Genomic DNA, 26430 nt, shown 5'->3' on the forward strand with positions numbered 1-26430 from the left:
CAGCGGAACTGGCAGCCATACACCTGGCTGCTGATATCCTGGTGGACAGACCTGAAGTCTGTGTGGCAGCAGTCTGGTCAGACTCCAGAACGGCCCTTCAACTCCTCCAGAGACCCTCCAGGGGCTCCCCCATCGTGAAGAGGCTAGCGGCCAGGCTGGATGCCATCGTCCATAGAGGGACCACCATACACCTCTGCTGGGTCCCAGGCCACGCTGGAATACCAGGCAACGAGGCAGCGGATACCCTGGCAAAGGAAGCACACAACCCCTCCACTCCACTCTCAACGGCCCTGTGTCCCCTGGACCTGGCCGGGTCAATCACCGACCGCCACTTGCTCCTTGACCACCCTGACCCCAGGGTCGCTGAGGGGCACCCACCACGGCCACTACCTTCTTCTGGTCTCAGCGGCCAAGAGAGGAGGCTCCTTCTGAAACTGCGTGTGGGCAGTGCCAGCACGGGCTCCAGACTTCACCGCCTGGGCCTCAGCCCTTCCCCGGCCTGCAGCTACTGCAACAACCCCATGGAGTCCCTGGAGCACCTTCTTTGTGAGTGCTCTGCTTTCACTGCGAACAGAAGTAAATTAGCGGCAGGCTTCCACCTCCTGGGTCTACCCTGCTCCTCGCAGCAAGGCCTGCTTTTCCCTGGAGGATAGCAGTCCATCAAAGCCTTCCAGCTCCTCCTGACCTTCCTAGAGGAGACTGGTCTCCACGGCCGTTTCCAGGCCTAAGGAGGACGGCGAGTGTCAAATGACACACCATGCAGCGGCGCGCTCCTTTTCTATTGCCTCTTTTCTCCCCCTCCCCCCCTACTACTATCGGCACGCTGGCAATGGGCGTGGTGGTCAGCCACCAGTAGATAGGCTTGTGCCCTCCCCCTTTTCCTCTTCAAATCACTCACTCACTCACACAGCCTTGCGTGGTTAACATTCACAACATGGCGACGACCAGCCCGCCCGCTTCGGACCGAATACTGCGTCGCCGCTGCATTTTTCGACGTGATAGCTTGCTCTAAACGGTCGTATTCGCTTTTATTTTGTGCATTCTCATCCCTCCGTAACAATATTTATTTATTTATTTATTTATTTATTTATGGCATACTGCAGGCCGTGAGGCCCAAGCAGGAGTGGATACAGAACAGAACACAAATTGAGCAATAATACCAAAGTGCAAACAGAAAACGAGCAGCGCGAAATGACATGGAAAAGAAAAAGAAACTAACAAAACAAACTAAAAACAAACTAACAATGGTTACTTATCAAATCAAGAGACTGTACACACGAAGCTGGTAAGCTGTTCCAGTCACTGATGGTTTGCGGAAAGAAAGAGTGCTGAAATAAATTAGTCTTTGTAAAGTACGGGGTCAGAGAGAGGGGGTGGGAGTGTCGGGTTTGTCTGATGTTCTGTAGATTAAGATACGGCGAAGAGTTAATTCCAAGTTTATGGTTAAATAACAAAAATAATAGATGTGAAATATCAATCGTTTTTGAGGTAAATTTAAGAATTTCTTGATGCTAGGCTTAACTATGTAGGGCGTACACTGTCATCAAAGCAACGACCCCGGGCGAAGTATTTCTCCAATTTTGTACTAGAATCTACATTTTCATTTCATTCAATTGATTTACATTTAAAAAAAAACAAGGCCTTCAAATGCATTCATTACTGCCGTTAATACAAGAGAAAAACGTTTCTTCGGCACACAGTTCTGGAGGTTTGACTTGCTGTCATCTAGATGGCGCCACAGTATGCTATGCTTCTATGCCACAGTATGCTGCTATGCCACAGTATGCTATGCGCGCTATGCTAGTCACTCCCAACCACCGTGCTCCCAACTAAAACTGTTGTGAGGACGGGCGGCAGTGCGCGCAAGGTGCGCCCGTAGCATTCGCAAAGCTTTTGCGGATCCACAGCTAATACGGTCTAATTTCAAATAGAGAGCATTTCACAAAATGACGTCCGCCATTAGCCTGCCGCCACTGGCTGAGCTATAGCTACCATACTATAGCTGAGCTTTGGCTTGGCTTGGACTCGTGGTGGATGCAGTGATCAACACATTATTGAAATGAGGATTAGTATTTTCAAATCGGTTTCCATTAGCAAAGCAATACTATATGCATGCTTCAATGGCAACGCATTGAAGCATACATCGAAATTTTTGTATGCTGTACTCTCTTCCCATCGCAATCGCCATCATTTGCAAATGACATTAGTTTTTGCCATGTAGCAGCGCGCAGAAAAAATGACAAGTCGAAAAAATGTCATTCGATGAGAATGACATTAAATTTGCTGTGTGGCAGGGGTATAAATCTGTAAATTTGTATTTTTGTTGTCATTTTTCTTCATGCTGCGTTTTCGATGCCCCACAAGCCCGCCGCCGTACTCTTCGAGCTCGCCTTACGTTTAGAGAAAATGGAGTCGTGCTCAGCGGTCTGGACTAGAGCACTGCACGGGCCTCAATCTGAGACCCAAGCTCGGCCCAGGCCCGCGGCTTCAAGCCCGGGCCCGGCCCAGGCCCGCTAAATTGTCGCTCTAGTGAGCCCGGCCCGGCCCGTGAAACCCGGAGTGAAGCCCAGCCCGGGCCCGGCCCAGCCTATTTCACAGTAACGCTTGAGGTATGCTGCTCACTCTGAGCAAGTAGGCTGCTAATAGACCGACAAGGAACTGGCCGACAAAGGTTCTAAAACCACCGTTTGGCTTGCAGAAAGTTGGTTCTTTTAACCCAGAAGGAAGTGATTAAGAGTAGTGCTCGCCAGGCCCGTCTTTTGGACAGTGATCTCGTGTAGGTACGCAAAGATAAGCTCGGAAGTTCCGAGAGCCAAATAAAGAGGGCTGCATAAGCGCATAATAGACCACATTGCATTCCCCCATGATTTTAATCAGTTATATTTTGCTGACCGGAAGTATAAACATTAAAGCTGCCTAGCAAGCAGTGGGATAACATTTTTTGAGTGGACGCGATCTCACAGGTTGAGCTCATAACCGAACTGGTCGCCTTTCAGCAGAAACGAAAAGCTAAAAGGCTTGAATACTTCACGGTATGTGTTTTGAAAACTATAAGCGTCCTAAATTATTATGTTCTTCCCGAATGCATTTCTAATAATGTTAGGTATGTTTTGGGATGACAAACGATCAATAGCCAATTAAGATCGGTTGAATTTTACTCTTACTGGTGGAGCACAAAATAACGCGCGAACCACGTGATAACTTACAGTGCAGAACACTTGTCATGACAACCAGGCTGAAGAAGCCAGGAGGGATAGATGTGGTTACGAGATGAGATTTACAAACTCTCGCGAGCTTTTGTGGCTATTTCATTTACGAGACATTTCGGTCAGCTGATCGAAAAGAAAACCAAACGCGCTTTAGTTTGTGAATTTTCTCACATGAGAAAAATATAGTTATAAAATAAAAGCTATGTTTTTGGGGCTTAAGGGCCCAAGTGGAGTCAGGCTGTGAGAGACATCGAAGTAGAGTGCTCCGGATCATTTCGACTGCCTGGGTTTCTTCAACGAGCAATGATACTACAAAGTGCATGGCTGTCGTGCTTGCCACCTAAATAGAAACGCGGCCGCCGAGGTTAGGAGCAAACCCTGGTTCCCCGGTTTAGTAATCAAGCACCTTGACCACTAAGCCACCGGGGCGGGGAAATAAGGAAATAAATAAGTCAATGAATCAAGCTCAGTTTTTTTCTCAGCGCGTACTATAACCCAGAGCTCATCCGTGTTGCTGCTCCAATGCCGCAGTTGTGTACTTCACTCTGCAATAGTGAATGAATAGTCGGACATCAGCCGTTTCTGTACGGACCCAAGCCCGACTCGGGTCCGCAGCTTTAAGCCCAAGCCAGGCCCGAGCCCGCAACTTCAGGCCCGGGCCCGGCCCAGGCCCGAGAAAACAGATCATGTTTTCTCGGGCTTTCGGGCCGGCCCTAGCCCATGCAGTGCACTAGTCTGGACCAGCCTCTATGTGATCACTTTTCCAGAACTAGTTTTTTTTTTTCAAAATTTTGTACTTCGAAGACTCCCCAGCACGCTAAGCAAGTAATTACAAATGTGTACTCTTGTAATAAAATCCGTTCCTAGCAGAAATCTGTCCAGGATATCCTGACATTCTCCCCAGCAGAGTGACCAAGTCTGACTGACCTTACTGCAGAAAACTCAGTCCGGTGCGATCGTTTGCTTTTCTTCATCTGCTGCTCAGCTGCTGACACAGTATAGAGAATAACATGCCCGGATACTTCTGAGGGGCACAGGAAAAGTAATGTCCTCGGCAACTGCGAAAATGAAAGTTACAGACAGCCTGAATCATGCATAATAGGCCTGTGCACCGTTGTTTGGTTTGAATAGAGTGGTTTTGAACCTGTTCTGAACAAAAAGCTGATAAAATAAAGTGATACTAAATCAACAAATGCTATTTGAACAAATTCAAAGTAGCGCAGTTCAAAAAAAGAGTGTCAAGAGTGGGAATCAAACGTACACCCCCAAGTTTCCAGTTCCTGAGTTACCACTTTTGTTCCTAAATGATTAGACTCCAAAGCCAATCATTCAACGCCATGCACCTCATTTTTGCCACAAAATGGATAGTTGCAACAGAACATGATGTGCTGCAGGGCTTTGCTAGCGAAAGATGTGCTGCCCACAACTCTCGCTTCGGCACCCCAAAAAGAGTGTCAGGCTATATTAAGTGTTAGCGTGGCCGGAATGACGATAGCGCTGAAAAGAATGACATGAAGGGAACTTGTGGTCCACTCGTGAGACAAAATGCTTAAGCTAACAGTTCATCAGACCACTTTACCCAGTTGCCGGTTGCTTGAAGACTGAAAAGCTAGCGGATTCAGGTACCGATCCGCTTGTCTCGTCAGATGACGCTTCACTGACACTTCCAACTTGCTGCAAAGACTGGAGGCTGCTGTCCTTGATCGCAATGGCTTCACCTTGTCCTTCGTCAGCGTAACTGCCAGAATCCGTTGCACAAGCAGCATGCTTCGGGTATGGTTCGTGCCTAGAATATACTGGGTAGTGTGCTGAGTGCGTGCCTCGTGCTGTACGAGAGGGTGGCTCCTTCCGTGATGCCTGCCCACTTCTCTCAATAGAGGGCGCTGCTCGTCAGGAGGTGTCACAGTCACGGCTGTGCGGACAGGTCGCCGTCGGTGTTAACATGTGTTGCAGTCCTTCACACGCCTCTTCAGTGATCGTTTTGAAGTTTTGCTATGCTGTGCGTGTCTTGTGGCTGCTCTGTGGCCGAGTGTGACGTTTCGGGAATTGTTTCTGTAGTTCGTAAAATGAATGCCGGGGCACAGAACGATATCAAAGGCAAAGCGCCAATGCAAGGAAAAGACGCACTTCGTGCCGCTTTGACGCAGTGGTTACAAGTCAAGCAAAGAGCGCATCTCGATGTTCACTGCTCCAACGAACCCTGCGTGGCTCGCAGAGTGGGAAAGAAAAATCAAGAGAGGGGACAGACGGTTAACACTGTGAGCTGTGGCGTGCAAGAAACACTCTGAACATAACTTCATCAAACGCTTTTTCAAAGTAACAGTGAATGGCATTGCAAATGAGATTCTCCAAGAGAAACCTTGTCTAAAGCCCGATGCTGTCCCGTTTTTAAGGCCTACCCTCCACACCTTGTGCCCAAGAGGGCACCAAAGAGGAAGGAGAGAAACATTTGCGAGCAGCAACCAGCTCGTAAACGCTGTAAGCGGGACGCCGGGACTGGACCCCGTGAACCAGACAGCGAGGGCTCCTGTGTTCTCGAAGCTGGCCCAGAATACTCGCATACCTGGACCACACGTGGAATTAATATCCATTCCTTCCTTCCTTTTTTGTTTCTTTTGTGCTTGTTGGGTATTGCTCTTCGTGATTGTGACCATGAAGTTTCCTGCTTTTGCAACATTTAGGTTACCAGAACTCTTCGGATGTATCGCCCCCTAAGGGTTTTCTTGATGTTATAATGTACGTTTCTTTCGATTTACTTCATGAGATGGGTATATATCACGTGTTCTTCCATTAGAGTTTTAGTTGCAAAAAAGCACTCGTGTTGTGTCTTCTCTCCTACTTTGGTCCTCGTTTTTGGCACTAACTTTATCATGGACAAGAGATAATGGTTCTGCCAGGGCGCTCTTGCTGGCAGAAATATCTTCAGCATTTAAAGGGTGGTTTTGGACTGAAAGCAAATATCTTCACAGCTTTGCGCGAGAAGACCAAACACATGGACACATTCAGCTGCCATGGAGGCCTCGTCACCGATGAGATCAAGTTGTCACGAAACCTGAATGTGAAGTCATCAGGTGAGTTGTCGTCTTACCGCCGTATTCAAGAACGAAACAAACGTAAAGGGAAACTGCATAGGTTTTAGAAATCAACGAGCTTAAGAGGGTCGCATGTGTGAAACTTGCAGGTAAAACATGCGAAGTCTTGTTGGGCTAGCACTTGAAATAGTGAAGTAATCGCCAATTAAAATCCGGATGCCCTTCAAGCTTCTCCGCAGCGCACAACGCCAACTGGGGGGTGCATGATGATGTCATCGATAGTATCGGTGCATTTCCAACACATAAACGCCTGCTTTGAAGGAAAAAAACCAAGTCCACCGAAGGAAAACCCTGCCGAGAGTTGTTTGGCAGCGTCTAACGAGTCAGGGCAGGGTGTGGCTGACGACAGCGGTAATTGGAAATCATACCTTCCATGACGTCACACTGAACTTTCTTGCACGTCTCCAGTGCATTGAGCAGAAGCGCAAAATTCAATCGTCGATTACGACACTATTTCAAATGCTAGTGCAAAAACACTTGGCATGCTTTACCTACAGCCTATATAGATTTGAATCCTTGAATATCGCGAAATTCTGCAGTTGCTCTGTGCTGCAGTTGCCCTGCAACCCTTTATGGGATAACGAAACACATGGGTCCCGCTTTTTACTCTTACGAGAAACCTCTGTACGCGGCAGCGGGTGAATTTCTGGGCCACAGCCTTGTCTCGCCACCTATCCTGAGTCTTTGACAATACTTGTGCCACCAAGTTTTAGGTTTTCCTGTAGATGGCACCACCAGCATTCAAAGCTGAACATTTGCCTTTTGTGAAGATTCCTACCTGAAAAATTGCTCCCGCTTGTTCGCGCCCAAAAAGATTTCGAGTTGAATGGTAAGTTTTTCCTTTTCTATCCTGCAAGGGAAATACTTGGTGCATGCCCTAAATAATTTATTAGGTAGTCAGAACCGCAGGGTGCTCGAAAAAGAGGTCTCTATGAGTTCCAGAGCTGGAGTGAAGCGATCGAGAACACTGCACAAACGTGAAGCGCGCGCTCTAAGGGGAACAATTTCTGCACAAAGTATGCAGAAAGTATGCAACGATTGAAGTAAGCTGTCGATGTTGATAATTCTAAGTTTCGTTTCGTTCACGAATTTGCAGGGGGCTTGCTCAGGCGGGATGAAGCACTGGCACTCTACTTCAGTTCGCCTGAGTAGTCTGAGACTAGCGAAGACGAGGCCCCAAGCAGCGAGGACGACTTTGTCCCTAAGCTAGCGCCGTGAGATTCGAGCTTTGACGACGACGAAATCGAAGCTGGTCCATCAATGAGCAAGCGCCAAAGGCGGTCTACTTGTTTAAAAAAAGGAATCAGGAGAAAACGGAATGCACTCCTGCTGGATCAAGGTGGAGAGGGTGAGCCAGAAGAGGAGGAGGTCGGCAGTGCATGGACTACAAATGAACCGCTGAGTACAGTTCAAAGCCCAAAGGCATGGGATTCTCAAACCTCCCCAAAGATGTCAGCACGCGCAGTTGATGCCTTCGCGCTCTATTCTGATGATGAGATGATTGAATTCATAGTTGAGCAGACGAACCTGTTCGGTGCAAAGACGTACCCAAGGAAGCGGCAAATTCTGACAAAAGAAGAATTGCGAGCGTATTTTGGTGCACTGCTGTTGATGAGCGTGTGCCCAAGGTGCCACCTGTATCAGTATTGGAGCCGTGACCCTCTCTTTCATTGCGAAGAAATTTGAAAGCTGATGTCCTTCAAACGATTTCAGCAAATTATGAACTCGAGTCATGTGAATGACACAACGAAAGAAAAAAAGAGACGAGAAGAGGGATATGACCGCCTGGCCAAGGTGCGCCCTATTATTATAAAGCTGAACCAAAAGTTTCAAGAAGAATACACTCCCTCCTGTCATCAATCAAGTGATGAAAGCACGACCGCTTTCAAAGGAAGGTCAAGCATGAAGCAGTACCTTCCTTTGAAACCGATCAAACGCGGGTGCAAACTGTGGTGCAGGGAAAAAATGAGCAGCGGCCCACAGGCCAAAGCTTAGGCGCGTATGTCATCCTTTCCCTTTCTGAAAGCATAGCGCCTGGGACACAGCTCTACTTTGATAACTATTTCACGTCTACACCGCTCATGCAAACACTTGCCCAGAAGGGTATCTTGGCCGCGGGTACCGTCCAAGTCAACAGGAAGAATCTTCCTGACGATTTAAAAAAAAAAACAAGCTTCAGAAGGGAGTGTATCTGTGGCACAGCAAAGGCAACGTCTCAGCATACCAGTGGCATGATTCAAAGAACATTCATGTTCTGTCTAAAGTTTGTGTGTGGTGTGTATAACGTACCCTGTGTGCCACCTGCTTCGGCCCCTTCCACCAACAATGACAGAACTAACCACAGCTTGGTGCTCGCGTGAGCCAATGGCGCGTGAGTGGCTCTCTGGCCCTTAACGCGTTTCATGAACCGCACTTGCACTTAAGTCAAAGCGAAAGATGCACTTATCGACCCGAGGACTTAAGCTAGGTTCTCGGCTAGCTTAAGTGGCTCTTTCCGCATCTCAAAATGGCAGAGTACTACCGCAGTTTTTCTGACTTCGTCAGCTTCTGTGCTCGGCGGCTGAGATCGCCAAGGACAGAGCGTACAGGCACGCGCGCTGCGGCCATTGCTCAGAGATCGGCAAAACCCTATGGAGATCTACAAAGACGCTGAGTTCTTGAGCAGGTATCGCTTCTCAAAACAAGCGGTATTGGAGCTGCTTGGGAGGCTTCCGTTGCGCGCCAACACTTACGAACGCGGTCTCCCGGTGCCGCTGCTGCTCAGTTGCTCATGGCCTTGCGGTTCTACGGCGCGGGGACCTTCCAGATCGTCACCGGCGATTTTGTAAACGCATCACAACCGACAGTGTCACGCATCATAGCGCGCATATTGTGAATGATATCCAAGAGCTTGTTCGCGGAGCTCGTGAAGTTCCCGAGCGCCGCCAAAGCCCCGGCAGTTATGGAAGAGTTTTATGAAGTGGCGAAGTTCCGTGGCGTGACCGGCTGCATCGACTGCACCCACATCCTGATAAAGAGCCCGGGAGGAAATGATGCAGAAGTCTTCCGCAACAGGAAACGATATTTCTCCATCAATATGCAGGGAAATTATGTGACGAAAAATTTTATATTCGGCGAAATGAGACAAAGAATCTTCAGCAATCCGCAGGAAGCACCATTTAATGCTTCGGAATGCCCTTTGCGCTATATTCGATTCCAAGGTTTTAAAATAGTGCAATTTTTTTATTCCGACTTCGTTATGGCATATCAACCACCCTTCACCACCATGCTTGCAAGGTCCTAGGAGAAGCCAGCTTTTCAATTACCTTGGCACAAAGTACGTACACAGCTCGTACCCTAGGCTATATGCTTGACCTGAACAGTTCAAGACTACGTTACAACCGTAATCTTGTTTTAACTTTCTTGCTCCTTCATGTTATATTCGTGCTGATATGGTAAATTCATCATTTCCTCATAGTTAGGTTGCTCCTGCTGATAACCATAACAATAATAGCATAAAAAAGAATATCTTGCTATTAACGAACAATTCCATGAAAAATGTTCAAATGTGAGCTGTTTTTCGAATTTACAACAAAGCACAGGCCTTGGGAATGTTGTGTTGCATGCAAACATAATTCTTACCCTTCAGCATAGTAAGCTTTGACAATAATTACCTGGTCCCATTTCATCACAAATGAGCATTTGTGTTCATTGTTTTCAATGCAGAGGTAACCTATAACAGTAGTGAGTTGTTCTGCATATGTACCACATTCCTTCAGCAATATGACAGAACCGAATATAACGGAATAGTACATGGCAAATGTGCACTGTTGCTGAAACATTTTTATGCAATGTCCACAAACACAAATTACTTCAAACAGGCAGTGTTGATGTTATTTGCAAGTGGTTTATTCAACATTTTCAGCACCGCATTTTTTATTCAGCTGCCCAAAACTATTTACTTCCATATGCCAGAATAACGTTCTGGGCGTAGTGCAGGTCAAGTCAATCTTACTAGTGCTAATTTATTTACTTTGCAGGCAATCACAGGTCTCAAGCTCCAGTTTCTGGACCTGGTTGCCAGCTGGCCCGGTTCGGTTCATGACAGCCGCATTTTTTACAGTCGGACCAGGATGCAATATGAACAGGGTGACATCCCCGGTGTCCTGCTTAGTGACATGGGCTATGCGTGCAGGCCGCATCTGATGACTCCTTTGAAAGATGACGTGCCACCAGGGAGTCCACAGTACAAGTAAGCTCAAGCTGTACTTTTAGCAAAGAAAAAGGTAGCACTACCATAAACAAAAACTTTTATTTTCTGCAGGTACAAGTCACAGACGAGAACACGCTGCACCATCGAGCGAACCTTCGGGGTATCGAAGCGAAGGTTCCAATGGTTCGTCATGACGCTGCAGATAAGGACAGCCACGGTGGCTATCGTCATCACAGCGTGTGCGGCACTGCGCAACTTGGGCCAGCTGCTCAAGGACCCCGTCCCACCCTCTCTACAGCATAATGCCACCTGTGATTATTTGCACGATTCTAACCCGCACCTTTTTTTCCGAAAATAAGCGCTCAAAAATACATGCGCGTTAGAATCGGACTCAAAATGCAAAAAAACCTCCAAACCAAAACTTACATCTCAAAAACTGAAACGAAGCAGCTCAATGAACAATAGCCAGCTGCATTGCCATCGGTATCAGCAAGTCGTTTTGAGTCGGATCTATCCATGGGCGGATCCAGCGTTTCGATCGCTATTTTTCGCAAACGTTCCATTTCACTGGTGTACCCAGAAGCTGCGTTGGATACGTGCATTCACCCACAGCACAGTGACAAGATGGAAAGGCAACGATGCTTTCATTACGAGGCATTGTTTAACCGGAAAGTTTTCCTGTTAACAGAAAAAAAGGGGAACTGGGCAACGTCCCGTGCATTAGGTGTCCCGGAGACATGCGTTCGCGATTGGCGGAAACAAAGGGATCGCATTTTTAAGTGCAAAGCAACACGGAAGGGCTTCAGTGTGTTTTGATTTGTGTTCGTGTGGTCCGATTTTCGTTCTTAAGTTCAATTAAATGTTTTAAGCAACTCTCAGACGCTTCTTGACTGCGTTATTCCGTGTGCGCGGTACAATTGGCACCAAGTTATTTTTGTGGTTTCCAGGCCTTAAATATTACTGTGCGTTAGAACCATGCAAATACGGTATACTCCGCCTGTTCCAGCCTCTGGAGGAGCCCAGTAGCCACCTGCAGTGCCACTAATAAATTTGGCAAGTGGTTTTAGAACCAGAGACAGGACCACTGCCCAGTATTTTCATTGAGGGGCATCACCATGCTGGACATGCAGTTTGCAGAAGTGATGTGTGAAGGTTGTTTTTCTAAGAACTCGCCATTACCTGTGCAGTATTGCGTTTTGTTATATTATGCATGATATTTCAAATATTTCTTAAAATTGGTATAAAAAATTGTAAAATGTGGGGTTCAATGGCCTGAAATGACAGGAGTTAAGAGGGATGCTGTAGTGGAAGGCTTTGGATTAATTTAGATTACCCGGAGTTGTTTAACATGCGCAGACATGAATAGTATACCATACGCATTGTACACTTCTCGGGTTCTTGCATTTGTGCCCTTATTAGCTGTGAAAGAACTATTTCTCTTGTACCTGTGTATTTTTGCTTTGATAACTTTAGCGGTGTTGTGCTGTGACTGCTGTATAATTTTCTGTATCATACCGTATCATGTTTTCCTCCTTTTTGTATTGCACTGTTACATTGTCACGAGCGAAAAAAAAAAGAGGGATGAGTAAAACACTGGGCCAAAGGAAAGGCCCGTTAATTGGCCAGTGGCACGTGGCACTTTAGAGAAAGAGAAGAGGGAAGAAAAGAGAATGCAGTGGCATTTTTGGAAGAGGTGGAGACGACGACGACGAAACCGCTAAACGAGGCGGAAGAAGAAGAAAACGAAGTGGACCCATAAAAGGAGGGGTGGCGACGTGGATAGGAGGAAGAACGTTCCAGGTGTGGACATTGGCGCACGGCCGTCAGCTGCTGCAAGAAGTGCATGAGGAAGGTGCATGAGAGGTGCATGAAGGCTGCATGAGGAAAAGCTGAAAATATTTACGTATTTACATTCAGAAAGGGCCCCAGGCATATAATCTGATTGGCTTTTGCCACCATCGTGGCGCTTCCTTAGGGCCCGTTGCATGTTCTCGTTCTCTGCACACTTGCATGCCGATGCCTTCCTCCTGTGCAGGCCCTTCTCCAGCATACGCTTTTCACTCTTGTTGCTTGGATTCAAGCCCAGCTCGCTGAGGAACGCTGTCGATGCCATCACATTTCCAGCATCGAATTTCATTACAGCTTCGGCTACAGCAGCCTCCACCGCAAACTGTGAGGCATGGGAGTGCTTCGCAGCAAGTGCCAATATCATCGAATGCAGGCTGTCGTTATTGTTCTGCGTTTTGTCACGCAAGCATCGCTCCAGCAGCGTCTTGTCCGAGACACGCTGATATATGGGAATCAGGGCCTCATGAACATGCAGGAGCAGGTGCCTGGTGCTGGCTCACCCCTGGCTTTTGCCGCATTTTGCTTGCACCAGGAGTTCGGTCCCGTTGGGAAAAATGTATGGTTGCTCTTTGCGTCATTGGACGTGATGTAATGAAATGTGGCCATCACCGCCCTCTGCATAGAATCTACATCTTCGTGGGTTTTTAGAGCTCACCCATAATAGGAGCTCATTTTGTTTACGAGATCTCTCGTTAGGTTGCCCCTTCCACTGAGGCTTTTGGAGCCAGAGCCCTTGTTCTTGCCTACTGCATTCCGCAAAGCAGTGCCCATGCGTTTCTCCACATGGTTGACACAGCCCTATTTGTTTATGGGTATATACACATACTGACTTATGTATGTCACTACTTAGAATACGTCTACTTAGGGCAGGTAGTGACCGCAGATCCGGATCATGAGAGGGAAATACCGTATTTTCCGGTGTATAAGACGCACCCTTGTATAAGACGCACTTGCCATATATGCAAGCTGTCACTGGAAAAGTTCGTATATAAGACGCACCCGTGTATAAGACGCACCCCAGTTTACCCAGTTAGGCCAGTGAGGCTTAATTAAATACGCTTGCGCGACTATCGCGAAATGCACCGTACCTGTGAGCAATTCTTAAGCAACGCTAAGTGATCGAAAAAGGCAACACTCATGCCATACTCGTCCACGTTCTAGCAAAAAAGAACGGAAAAACGATACAGCTCCCCATATGTCCATAACATTTTATTCTACTTGAAACCTTCGAAGTCTTCATCTTCAGATGCGCTATCAAAAGGTTCACCCATTTCTGGAAGCAACTCGGCTGAAACATGCACTACGTACACGGAGCAAAAAAAAGTTGCAAAGGGTGACTAAAAAAGAACGCCGGCTTGTCTTGACAATGGCGAGAAGCGCGATTGTCACCATCTTTTGGCGCTTCTCATTACTTTTGCTTGGGGCCTCCGAAACAGCCGCGCGTTTGTGATCCCGGAAGTCGTCATCCCCGCCGTTTCATAATATAGATCACCTAGAATGTCGCGCACGGCGGTCCCGGTATTGAAGTATTAACCGTGTTACAACCGCGTTATTGGTAGTGATATTTTTTAGGTGCAAAAAGCTTGAGCATGAACTGGAGTAATCGATGAACGCGCAAAAAAAGATGAAAAATTCGCATATAAGACGCACCCTTGTATAGGACGCACCAGCAAAATTTTCGAAAAAAAGCCGCGTCTTATACACCGGAAAATACGGTAACTAGAAGAATAAGAATGGGGTGGAGCGCATATGGCAGGTTCTCTCAGATCATGAATGGTAGCTTACCAATATCCCTGAAGATAAATGTATACAGCAGCTGTATCCTACCGGTACTCACCTATGGGGCAGAAACGTGGAGGCTAACAAAGAGGGTTCAGCTTATGTTATGAACAACGCAGCGAGCTGTGGAAAGGAAAATGATAGGTGTAACGTTAAGAGATCGGAAGAGGGCGGAGTGGGTGAGGGAACAAACGCAGGTTAATGACATCCTAGTCGAAACCAAGAGGAAGAAATGGGCTCGGGCAGGGCGTGTAATGCGAAGGCAAGATAACCGCTGGTCCTTAAGGGTAATGGAGTGGATTCCAAGAGAAAGCAAACGTAGCAGGGGACGGCAGAAAGTTAGGTGGGCGGATGAGATTAAGAAGTTTGCGGGGATACAGTGGCGGCAACTGACAAAGGACAGGGTTAAAGTGGAGAGACATAGGGGGAGAGGCCTTTGCCCTGCAGTGGGTGTAGTCAGGCTGATGATGATGATAATGATATACCCATATACCTTCTCTTCTTCCAACGCAAGGTAGGTCCGGCTGTCACCGTCGCTAAGTACAGTTGTGTAACGCAGGTTGTGGCGCTCGAGGGATCTCTTGAACACGATCAGGGCGGACTCCACTTCCATCCCTCCGGCCTTCTTCGACGTGTTCTTTTGGCACACATAGCTGGCTGCCCATGATTCACATGAAGGGTCATCTTCATTTGGACCTGACTCACATCCGGCGCAGAAATTGCTCAGCAAGACATAGTCAAGCACCAGGCCACTGAACAGTTCAATTACCGCCCCGACGCCAATGCGGGGAGTGTGCCCGCGTGTCATCCACGACCCGTCGTAAGAAACAGCAATGTTGCCGGGATTACTTGCATTCAGTATTGAGTAAAGTTTACGAACAGACTGCGCGCACTTACTGGTTAGTTTTCGTGCCGTACGACTAGCAGCAGGCATCAGCTTGCTTTTCAGATGCGACTGCCACGTTTTTGTGAGCAGACCCCAACTGCTGATATTCATTGCCAAAAAAATGTCATTTAATGCTGTTTGGCGATTGGCAGTGGCCAGCATCGCACGCGTGGCGAGGATGTTCACAGTGAAAGGATTCGCTTTTTGCGTACCTTCAACGCGCGACGAACTCCATGTCAACAACGTGTCGCCGCAATCTCCGCACACAATGTGCAGCTTGACCGCAAAGCCATATTCACCTTCATCTCTTATTATTTTCACAACTCCAGAGTACATACCTGCCAAGTTTTACGATTTTATCGTAAAGTGCCCGATTTCCAGCGTTTTTTTACGAGTATCGTAATGTCTCTCTATTTTTATGATTTTTGTTTATTTTTGTCGTTCAGCGGCTGCACACCGTACATTCTGGTTCTGTGTTGGCAACACTGAGGCTTTTGGTGGCTCACAAACGGGATAGCCATCGCCATCACCACCATCGCGTCCATGCAGGAAGGAGTGAACTTCCTCGCGTTCTTTCTTCTGTTGTGTTTGCCCGTTTGAAATGGTGCGTTTGGTGTGGTCATAGCCGGGCTAGTTAGGCCTGTTGTGTTGCCGGCGGCGTTGTGATTTCCGCGGCGTGCAGCGTTGTTGCTGCGGGTGTCGTTGTAAGATGTCCGGCAAGAAGTACTTTCAAGTGTTCGTACCAAGTTATTCGACGGATTTTCCGTGCATTCACAAATCTCGCAAGGGTGAAAAATATGCTTTCTGCACTGTCTGCCGCTGTGATCTGAACATTGCGCACGCCGGTCGTCGGGACATCCTCCTGCATCTCGGAACAAAGAAGCACAAGGACTCGGCGCAGATCGTTGACACCAACGAGAAGCTCGGTGGATATTTTAGCGCTTCGGTGGACCAAGGCACTATTCGAGCGGAATGCCTTTTCACAGCTTTCCTCATCGAGCACAACGTGCCATTCACTGCTGCAGACCATGCGGGAGACCTCTTCAGAAAAATGTTTCCGAACTCCAAAGAGGCAGTGGCCTACGCTTGCGCTCGTACAAAAACGGCTGCAATCGCCAAGGAAATGGCCAATCAACAGGTCAGTAGTGTTGTAAGCTGTCTTCAATCCGGACCGTTTTCGGTCGCTACCGACGGGAGCAACGACGCTGGCAATGATGCAAAGCTCTACCCGATTGTTGTCACATTCGTCGACAGCATTGTTCGTACTGCTTTGCTAGCAATGCCTACACTCGAGGGAGACTCAACTGGACGGAACATTGGTGCGCTTGTTGTATACACGCTGAAGGCCAACAACATGCCTGTACGGAACTGCGTCGGCATGGCGTGCGATAACGCGCCAGTGATGATCGGATCTAAGAATGGGGTTGCTGCTGTTCTCAAAGAAAACCATGAAAACATTGCCATCCTTGGATGTTGTTGCCATTTAATCAATTTGGCAGCTCAGAAGGGTTCGGCCTGCCTTCCTGTAAGTGTGGACGAGGTGCTGATTGATGTCTACTACTACCTGGAGAAGAGTTCAAAAAGGAAAGACAAACTGAGAGCTTTTCAATGCTTGCATGATGTAGAGTCAAAAAAAATCCTGAAACATGTCAACACTCGTTGGTTATCTCTTGATAGGAGCTTGAAACGGCTTGTTGAGCAGTGGCAGCCACTGCTCAGCTTCTTTCACAGTGAAGTGAAGCCATCGAAGAAACCCTTGGAATCACCAAGTGAACAACGAAATCCAGAGATGGACTCTCCGAAGTCGACGCGGACAGCAAAAATCGCACATCAGAACAAGCAACCAAGGCTGGACATCGACTCAGCGGCAAGTGGCCAAGGTTTTAAATAGGCAAGAAAGACTGTTCATGTTCCTTTCATCAGATGTCAACAAGGCATACTGCACCTTCTTGCTGTCAGTCATACCAGAATTTGAAAAGACAAACACCTTTTTGCAGTCTGGAGCTCCCCAAGTACATGTGCTTCTGGAAGTTTTGAACAGCCTGCTCAGGGAGGTTTTACTGCGGTTCGTGAAACCATCTGTTATTAAGAGTAGTTGTGAGCTGACAGATGTTGATTACAAGTCTTCTGGCAACCAGAGGGATGATGATGACCTTGTAATCGGCAGCGAAACTCTACAAATCTTAGAAAGGCTGAAGATTGCTGACAAGCAACAGTTTCTTACACGAGTAAGAAGGTTTTTTGTGGTGGTAAGCGATTACATCATCCTGAAATTCCCCTGGAAGTCAGAGATTCTGAAGAAAGCAGAAGTGGCAAGGCTTTCCAGCATTGTGACAGCAAAGTTTGCTGATGTCAGGTACTTCATCAATCGCTTTCCAGTTCTCTTGCCAGTTTCTGAGGGGCAGGATGATGACTCGGACCTGGATGACATCCAAGCCCAGTTCAGCCGCCTTCAGCTCGAAGAACTTCCAGTACAAGTAACTACACAGGTGCGGATAGACGAGCAGTGGCATGCTATTGCCAGTATTCAGGACATTGACCGTACTTTTAAGTATGATAAGATCTCAAAAGTTATGTTAGGAATTCTGACTCTCCCACACAGTAACGCAGACTGTGAAAGAGTGTACAGCAAAGTGAAGAAGACTTGCACTCAGTTTCGCTCATCCATGTCAAAAAAGAGCCTAGAACAGCTGTTAGTTGTGAAATGTAAGGAGTCTGTAGTCTGTCACAATCAGGTGTTCGACAAGGACTTTCTGAGGAAGGTAAAAGCAGCAACATCCTCAGTGTTGTCCCAACCTTCCACTTCGAAGACATCTTTCTGAAGTTGTTTGCATGATGTATTGAAACACCAGTTGAAGTTACTTTGTTTTCATAGCCAAATAAAAAATTTGATGTACTAAAACATAATTTTAGTATTTTTCACCGAATTTTAGTATTTCTTGGCATCCTCTATAGTAGATTTAGCATCGTCGGGTTGGCAGGTCTGAGAGTAGGATCTGCACTTCACGAACTTGAGCAAAGCGTTCACTGAATTCAAACATACAATAGTGAATGAAGTCCCGTCGTGCAGTTGAACCGCGGCGGCGTCGCTGTCAGCAAGAAGCTCCTTCTTCCGTTTTGTTGCTGCCGTTGTTGAAAGCTTCTCTACCATGTCCGCAACAACATCTACGGCAACCAAACTGGCAGCCATACGAGAGGCCGTCCATTCTATTGGTCACCAGTCAGCGCACCAATGGACTATATTCTGCGACTCGAGATCGGCATTACAGGCCATAGAAACTTACGTTAAACTAAGAACATGCGAGCAGCTGGTTCAACAGATTGTGCTTTTGTTAGCCGAGGCTTTCCACCGCGGCTATACCATAAAGCTTCAATAGGATACTGAACCATTGCAGCATCAAGAAAAATGAGTGTGCTGATGCCGAGGCTCGGCTAGCACATGATGACACATGATGATGGTGCTTTCATTGAGATAGCCTCGTCCAGATGTGATATTAAAGCCTTGCTGGCGCATTTAATGCAAGCCGCAATGCAGTTGCACTGGAATGATTCGAGCCAACATCAGGACCGCGTCTCTAAGCTTGACGCCGGTGCACTATTTCATCTGTCATCTAGGGTAATGCAACGTCATGGGACTTTATTCCACCGGTTGCGGCTTGGCGTTGCCTACACCAAACACTACGTTCACAAGATCGGAATAGAAACTAACCCAAATTGCGTACAGTGCCACACTCCAGAGACTATTGGACACCTTCTTTGCGAGTGCCCGAACTACACTGATGAGAGGAGAACACTGGAAGCAACCGTGCGACAACTGGACTCTCGCCCTCTCTCTGAAGAAACTTTTCTAGGCGCCAGGGCGAAACATTCTGATTGGTGACGTATGACAAAGGCCGTGCTCAAGTTTTTTGGGATTCATAGCAGCTTTAAAAGAAAAAATTCAAGAGTTTTCCGTGGGCGCGGCGGAGGCATAGCGACAATGCCGCTCACGAATCCTTTCCTGTTTTTCGTCCAGGCCGTGCTTTTCACCAGTTCGGCACCCACAACCGGCGAGGTGCGCTGCAGCTATTCTGCGACAGCAGAAATGGATTACTACATGGTCAAGCCTACCAGTCCTCAAAGATGCGACATCAACGACATGTTCCTGAGCATGCGCACTTGGGCATCACCATCTGCCGGACTTTCTTTGCCGTCGTCGGTTACGTCACCGTTCTGGCAGCGTAAAAGAGCGACCACTTCACGGATCCCGGCCATTGGGCGCGGCAGAGGCATAGCGACAATGCCACTCACGAATCCTTTCCTGTTTTTCGTCCAGGTGAGAGATGATCGTTTTGCGTACGCCTATCGCAGTAACAATGTCTGCCTTTTGCTTCTGCCATGCCCATGGTGATTGAGTGATGTGGTTAAGATGGTTTACCATTGCTTTGTGAACCTGCTGCCTTCTTGCGGTGATGTAGAAATGAATCCGGGACCGTCTGCTGAGGAGATGCTTTCAACTCTAATTGAGGATGTTCGCGAACTCAAACAAACTTTAAAAGACACTAACACCAAGCTGATCGAAAAGTGTAATAAGCTGTCTCCAAATGATCAGAAGATTGATGAGATTTCGGCCATGGTGACTGATTACACAAGTAGATGAACTTCAGTCAACTGTCGAGAAACTTTCTTTGAAGGTAGATGATTTGGAGAATAGGAGTAGAAGAAACAACCTGATTGTGTTTGGAATAAAAGAAGAGATAGAAGAAACCCATCAGAGCCTTGAGAAGATCGTTTGCGAAACCATTCTGGCCGACACACTGAAGGTTCCGAATGTGGCTATTGAGTGTATTCATAGAATCGGTCGTCCGGCTGAAGACAAGTGTCGACCTGTCATTTTTAAGCTTGTGGACGGCAGAAACAAGGTTAACATTCTCATGAATTGCAAGAAGCTGAAGGGCACAGAATAGAGTATATCGGAGGACTTCTCCCAGCGGGTACAGTCAATCCGAAAAAAAACTCTGGACTGCTACGGCTGAAAACAGAGCCAAGGGAGACAAAGTCATGCTGTCGTTCGATAAAATTAAAATAAATGGTAAGCTGTTCCAGTGGGATGAAGCGCAAGATAAATTAGTTCCACTTGGTTTAAGATGACAGCCTGAATACATCAGAAGGAAAGATGGTCGTGTAAATCGAGAACCAAGCCGCACTGATGCAGTTAAACAGGAAATTTGTGTTCTGAATATTAATGCTCGCAGTATTCTGAATAAAACTGAGGAACTAGAAAGTGTTCTTTTAGCATATGAGCCGGACGTTGCAGTGCTTACTGAAACCTGGCTACATGATAACATTCCTGATAAAGACGTGGTACCTGATTCGCACGAGATTGTCCGCCACGACCGCAGCTCCAGAGGGGGTGGCGTAGCCATTGTGATAAAGAAAGGAACAGATTATACGCTCTTACCCCGTGACAGTAGTGCAGAAATGGTCTGGATTCTGCTTCATACTTCCAAACACAGCATTCTCGTTTGCGCCGTTTACAGGCCACCAAATTCAGATTTGAGTGCACTTGAGACACTGTATGATTTCCTGCATGCACACAAAAAGCGCTACGCGCATATCATTTTGTGCGGTGATTTTAACTTACCGAAGATAAACTGGGAATCGTTGAGTGTCTCGTCTGCATGCCGGCATTCTGATTTGCTACTTGATATTGCTTTTTCATTTAACTTGAAGCAGGTCGTAGTTGAACCATCGCGGGTGACTGCGACCACAAGTTCTCTTTTAGACCTTGTGTTTCTATCTGATGTTATTGAACGGCTGGGATTTACGGTAGACATTATGCCTGGTATATCCGACCACGGTTTAGTGCTCTTCAAAACCAAAATGGCACGTCCAATTACACGCAGAACAACGAAACAATTTTATGACTTCAATAACGCTGAAGATGAAAGTATTTTAGACCTTCTTGAACAAGACTACGACAAATTTTCTGCTATCCACATTGGCAGCGACATGAGTCCGAATGACTTGTGGTTGTGTTTTAAAAATACAGTGCACAGGTGTATGCATCGGTACGTCCCGCTGAGGAATAAAAAAATCCATAGCCAGAGTCCTTGGATTACACGTGAAATACTTCATTTAAAGCGCCGTATAAAACGCCTTTCCCACAATATGCCAAAAGTCGGACACAGTACTCTGGCATCACTTCGCAGACACTTAAGAAACAAAATAAAGGTATCAAAATTTCAATACTTTAATGTTAAACTGCACAAATTCCTCGTTAATGACCCGCGAAAATTCTAGGCCCATCTAACAGAAAAAAAAGACGCCGTAAACAAACTGACAATAAATGATGTGGACGTTACTGATAACCAAAAAATAGCGACAACATTTAATGACTATTTCTCTTCGGTGGTTCTGGTCAGTGATGACCGGACTACTGATTTTAGATCAAGCAATCTTCATGTTCCCGACCTTACTATAAGTGAAGCAGGCATTTTATCCGCTCTTCTTCACCTAAATATAAAGAAATCATCTGGGCCAGATGATATTCCTAACATATTTCTTTACAGGTACGCGGAATGGTGTGCGAAATACCTTTTTATTATTTTCAATGCTAGTCTGCGTAAAGGTGTGGTCCCCAGTGACTGGAAACTCGCTAAAGTTGTCCCAGTGCATAAATCTGGTAATAGGCTCCGCGTCACAAACTACAGGCCAATAAGCTTGCTGTGCACTGCAGGTAAAGTAATGGAACACTTCATTTCTAAACATATCATAACGTTCTTGGAGGAAAACAAGTTTTTATCTGTGTCTCAACATGGTTTTCGCCGTGGGTTATCGACTACGACACAGTTATTACACGCTACCAACGATTTCTTCTCAACTCTTGATACAGCAGGACAAATTGATGCCATTTTTCTGGATTTTGAAAAAGCGTTCGACCGAGCACTCCACTGTAAACTTTTACTTAAACTTAAGCACATCTTACAAAATCAACAAATTCTACAATGGCTTGATTCATACTTATCCCACCGGCAGCAGTACGTGCAGATCTCTGGTTCAAGTTCGTCGATCACTCCAGTGCTCTCAGGCGCGCCGCAGGGCTCTGTTCTCGGGCCACTTCTTTTTATTATATATTTAAATGACCTCAAGTTCGATTCTCCCGTGCAGGCTCGTTTTTTTTGCAGACGACTGCGTAATTTACCACACAATTCTCTCCGAAAGCGATCAGATAGTTATAGATAACTATTTAGGTGCTGTTATTAATTGGTGCAACAACTGGAAAATGTCGTTAAATGTTAGTAAGTGCAAACAAATGACCATAGCCAGGAAAAAAGTTCCATTGCTGTTCTCTTACAAAATTAACAGCGTCCCTCTTGAACGGGTAGATGAATTCAAGTACCTTGGCGTAACAATCAGTTCGAATCTAAGTTGGAGCCCGCACATTAATAAAATAACCTCAGTGGCATCTAAAAGACTATGGCTAATAAGATACCGGCTAAAACATGCTTCCACTAAAACAAAGCTTGTGGAGTATACTTCCCTAGTGCGTCCACTACTTGAATATGCTGACGTAGTATGGGACCCGCATACGAAAACGGATGCCAAAAGCTTAGAGCGTGTCCAAAGAAGAGCGCTACGCTTCATTTTCAATGCTTACGGAAGACATGCATCGATATCTGATCTTCTTAGCCATTCCGGATTGCCCACCTTGGAATCTCGTCGCAAAATGCATCACTTGAAAATGTTATTCGACATCGTCAATAATCACACCAGAATAGACTTTCACACTTATATGCAGTATAACAGAACACGACAAACTCGGCACAAACATGATAAATCAATTGTAGTTCCCAAATGCAAAACCACTGCATACAAGCTGTCGTTCTTTCCAAGAACGATAGCTGATTGGAATGCATTACCTCGTGAGGTGGTCACCTTATCGTCAGCCGAAACATTTTTATCTGCAATCAACCCCAGCCGGTCAAGTTAGGGTATTTGGTTCGATTCTCGAGTGTTGCCCTTGTCGCGTGTTGTTTTGTATTTTAATGTAAAGTGTTCGTTACTCGTCTATTATTTGTGTTGTTTGGCAGAAATTTTGTTGCCTACCTGCAGGCCTTTTTTTTTTCGTTGTTTGCTGTTGACAAAGCACTGTGTAATTGTATCCCCACTCCTGCCTTGGACACCAAAAGGCGGCTGGCAGTATTGAATAAATAAATAAATATACTTTCAAGGCCCTGACATAGTAATTTCAAGGACTTCAAGTGACGTGTTTAGTACTTTGGACAGAAAGAAATGCCTTCAACAACATGATCCCCGATGTTTATAGAAAAGAAAAAAGGAAGTAAGCCATACATCACCTTGAAACAGACTAGAATTCACACATTGCACACTTTGGTTCCTTTGCACTGTTTCAGCCCTTGTCCGGTAGCACATTACAAGCAACGACACTTGCTGCTAGTAATAAACTGCATTCAGTAACAGGCTGTTGAATAAATACATTAAGAAAGCTCATGAACCTTTTCTGCCATTTCATGGTCAATGGCTTGCAGCTCCAGCACCTTCTCTTTTGCAGTCTTCCTAGGGCTGTTTGATTTCCCAATATATGTGACATCACTTATATGTCATCAATATATGTCATCCAGTCGGCAATTGTCCTTTCAAGTTTCCTCTTCCTCTGTCTACTGCACTCAACTTCATCTTCAATACGGCTTCTCTTTGACTGCCTCGACTGCTGAGCTTCATGTTTCTTTTTTTTCCTCAAGGAACGCTTGGTAACGGTGCCATGCGGATGAAACAGATTTCCGCAGCTCCTTTGTAATTGCAACTTTAAGGACTCCGCCAGCCTTCTTTACAGTGTCACACACAATTCTCTGGGATATGTGGGATATTTCTTTCATGTTTTCGGTGGAGATTTGACGATTAACGCTAAATCCCCTCTCAACAGTAGCCTGCCCATGGCTTAAAATGAGCAGCACTTTGACTACTACCCAGAGGTTTGAGCATGAAGCACGGAACTTCAAAAGGCTGCAAAAAAATGTGTCCAACCTGTTGGAATGTCTCTCAAATAATCGAAGGCTGTGTTTTTCTCCCTGCAGCAGCTCTGTGTATTCAGCAAGCACTGTATCGCGTTTATGCTCGCTCAACCTGTTTGCTACAATGAGAGCACCCAAAAATTTTCTAAAGCCAGCAAGGCACTCGTCAGGTGTTGAGGACATGTGACGGGGATTCATACTGAAAACTGCACAAAAAACAAAGACACAGAACGAGAAGGCACGACACGGGCGACACTGCGACCGTGTCGTGCCTTCTCGTTCTGTGTCTTCGTTTTTTGCGCAGTTTTCAGTATGAATTCCTACCAACTAGCCCAGTTTACCGTTCTTATTGACGGGGATCTAGAGAAGAGAGGCCTCTAACAAGGGGGTATCTTAATGGGCTCTTATCTAAGATCTTCTTTGTTGCACTAATTAGAAACTGTTTACATACCATTTTAAACGTAAACAGATCCTTGGCACTCAATTTGGCAGCCTTCAGTACTTGCTCTGCTGAGTGACCAATATCCATTTTTTCAAGGGGAACATGATTTTTTGCGTCCTCAATATCAATCTTCAAGAGGCTCACAATTCCACCAGATGCTGATAGCACAGAGCACCTTACAAACCTTTTCATTAGCTTCCTAACAGCATTTTCAAGGTCCTTTGCTAAAAAGAACATCAGCGGCTGGTCAACTTGGTATTCAGTCAAAAACGGCCTGAATATCATTGCAATTCCAAGAGCAAACTGAAGCTTTGCAAGTGTCAGCGGATCACACCAGGCATCTGAAACATGTTGGAATGCCACACACTTAGGCAAACTTACTTGTTTCATTTTTGAATGCTGGACACACTCGGTCACATCTGGCCACAAAAAAATTGCACGTTCAATAAAAGGTACATTCTCAGCCCAACGATGCGAGATGTTGCCTGGCCAGTAACATCCAAAACCGTCCCTCCGCACAGGTGCATTGTGCAACAGGGAACTGAGGGCGGGAAAGGAGGTTATCCAGTCCCCACTTACTGGCAGCAACACCAGCCCTGTAGGCATTATGCAGTGTGTGAAGTCCACAAGTCCCCACAAGTCCAGACATCGAACTTGATGGTTGTCTAGCAGGTGAGACTGGAAATTTTTCATACACTTTAAATTTACATTAGGACCATCCAGGGACAGGTGAACCATTTTTGCGAGTGGCAAACACTCCAGGGCCTCCAAAAAATTTTCTTGAATGTCTTCGGCTGTACAATGCCCCATGAAAGCAGATCTGTAATACCTGGTAGACACATGCTCCGAAACAGCATCCCAGTATCGGATGTGGATGTCCAGCTGCTTTCGCTGCAGGTAGTTGTTTAGCGATTCGTCGAAAAGTACACCATAACAGCCGCACTGTTCTATTTCCCGCTGCAGACACAAGAAAATATGGCCGCAGGCCGTGACACAGGACGTACACACATTTCTTTTCACCTCAAGAGAAGGCTTTCGCAATTTCGCTGTCCAGAAACATTTTTTGAAATAGTCCACCCATGTGCGATGATGAACTGTACGAGTAGTGGCAAGTTGCCACTTTCATAGTCCATAATACCTCGGCATCGCTCACAAGCTCATTCGTTCTGCAGGCATGGCGCAAGTCCGATGAAGCTGAAGGCAAGGCAACGGCACTCACCGTTCGCTCACTGGCGACAGCCACCGCATAGCTCCGAATAGAACTATTTTGCGCGGCTGTTTCTGCATTTCCCCTGCGTTTCGCACTTTTCACGTGACTTGACTGCTGACTCTCCCATGGATGAAACGTTGAAGTCTTTACCGCATATTGTACCCTTCGCGCGACACCTGTCCATGAGCCTTCAAAGGCTCTACTTAAAAGCTATGCAGTCACTGAGCTTTCTTAGCAGCAGTGACCTGCAAACCTCTCTTGCTGGTAGAATGCAGAAATGTTCAGCCACAAATAGCAACAGCATCTGCAGCGCTGAGCACCACTGAGATAGGTTCCATGACAGTGTTCACCAGAGATCAATTTAGCCACTGCTTTGTGACACTTACACATATTTGCTTCTGTTAATGTCACAAACCAACTCAGGCTGTGAGAGGCGCTGTAGTGGGGTGACTCCAGAAATTTGAACCACCGGGATTTCTTCTTGAATGCGCAGTGACATCGTACAGGACACGGGCAGAGGGGCACAACACAAAATACCAATGAGGCCGCTCCACCCGGTTACCTTGTCACCGGAGCTAAAGGTAAACATGTCTCACTGCTTGCTGTCGAAACAGCAGCAGCCAAACCAGGGACGCACTTCAATTCTGGAGTAAAAGAACTGAAAAATCGATCGGTACTCTATAGACCCCAACCCATGCCATGTCTCAGCAGTGATTCTTGGCACGGTTGTGCCAAACCTGCAAGGAACTGCTGCAAAA

General features: G+C 46.5%; 2 protein-coding genes and 1 pseudogene across 3 annotated transcripts in view; 1 reads left to right on the plus strand and 2 right to left on the minus strand.

Annotated features, from left to right (window-relative positions):
• LOC149327650 (uncharacterized) overlaps window positions 1-26430 on the minus strand; it is a 110611-nt gene that overhangs the window by 70342 nt on the left and 13839 nt on the right. The gene's annotated exons all lie outside the window — the stretch shown is intronic.
• Window positions 14230-16988, plus strand: LOC149327654 (uncharacterized). The gene is made up of 2 exons (XM_089565135.1): window positions 14230-16531; window positions 16709-16988. The coding sequence occupies exons 1-2, from the start codon at window positions 15716-15718 to the stop codon at window positions 16895-16897; spliced, it is 1005 nt and encodes a 334-aa protein (XP_089421261.1). The 5' UTR covers window positions 14230-15715; the 3' UTR covers window positions 16898-16988.
• LOC149327655 (uncharacterized) lies at window positions 16465-25808 on the minus strand (annotated as a pseudogene).

The sequence above is a fragment of the Amblyomma mixtum genome, chromosome 10 (assembly GCF_055824585.1).
Source record: "Amblyomma mixtum isolate Tamu chromosome 10, ASM5582458v1, whole genome shotgun sequence".
Taxonomy (NCBI): domain Eukaryota; kingdom Metazoa; phylum Arthropoda; class Arachnida; order Ixodida; family Ixodidae; genus Amblyomma; species Amblyomma mixtum.

What these genes read in the sequence shown, in the direction of transcription:
- LOC149327654 (XM_089565135.1), top strand. Translation starts at nt 15,716, where the DNA reads ATGTCCGGCAAGAAGTACTTTCAAGTGTTCGTACCAAGTTATTCGACG. An exon ending in AGGGTTCGGCCTGCCTTCCT is followed by an intron (nt 16,532 to 16,708) that starts GTAAGTGTGGAC and finishes CTTGTTGAGCAG; the next exon opens with TGGCAGCCACTGCTCAGCTT.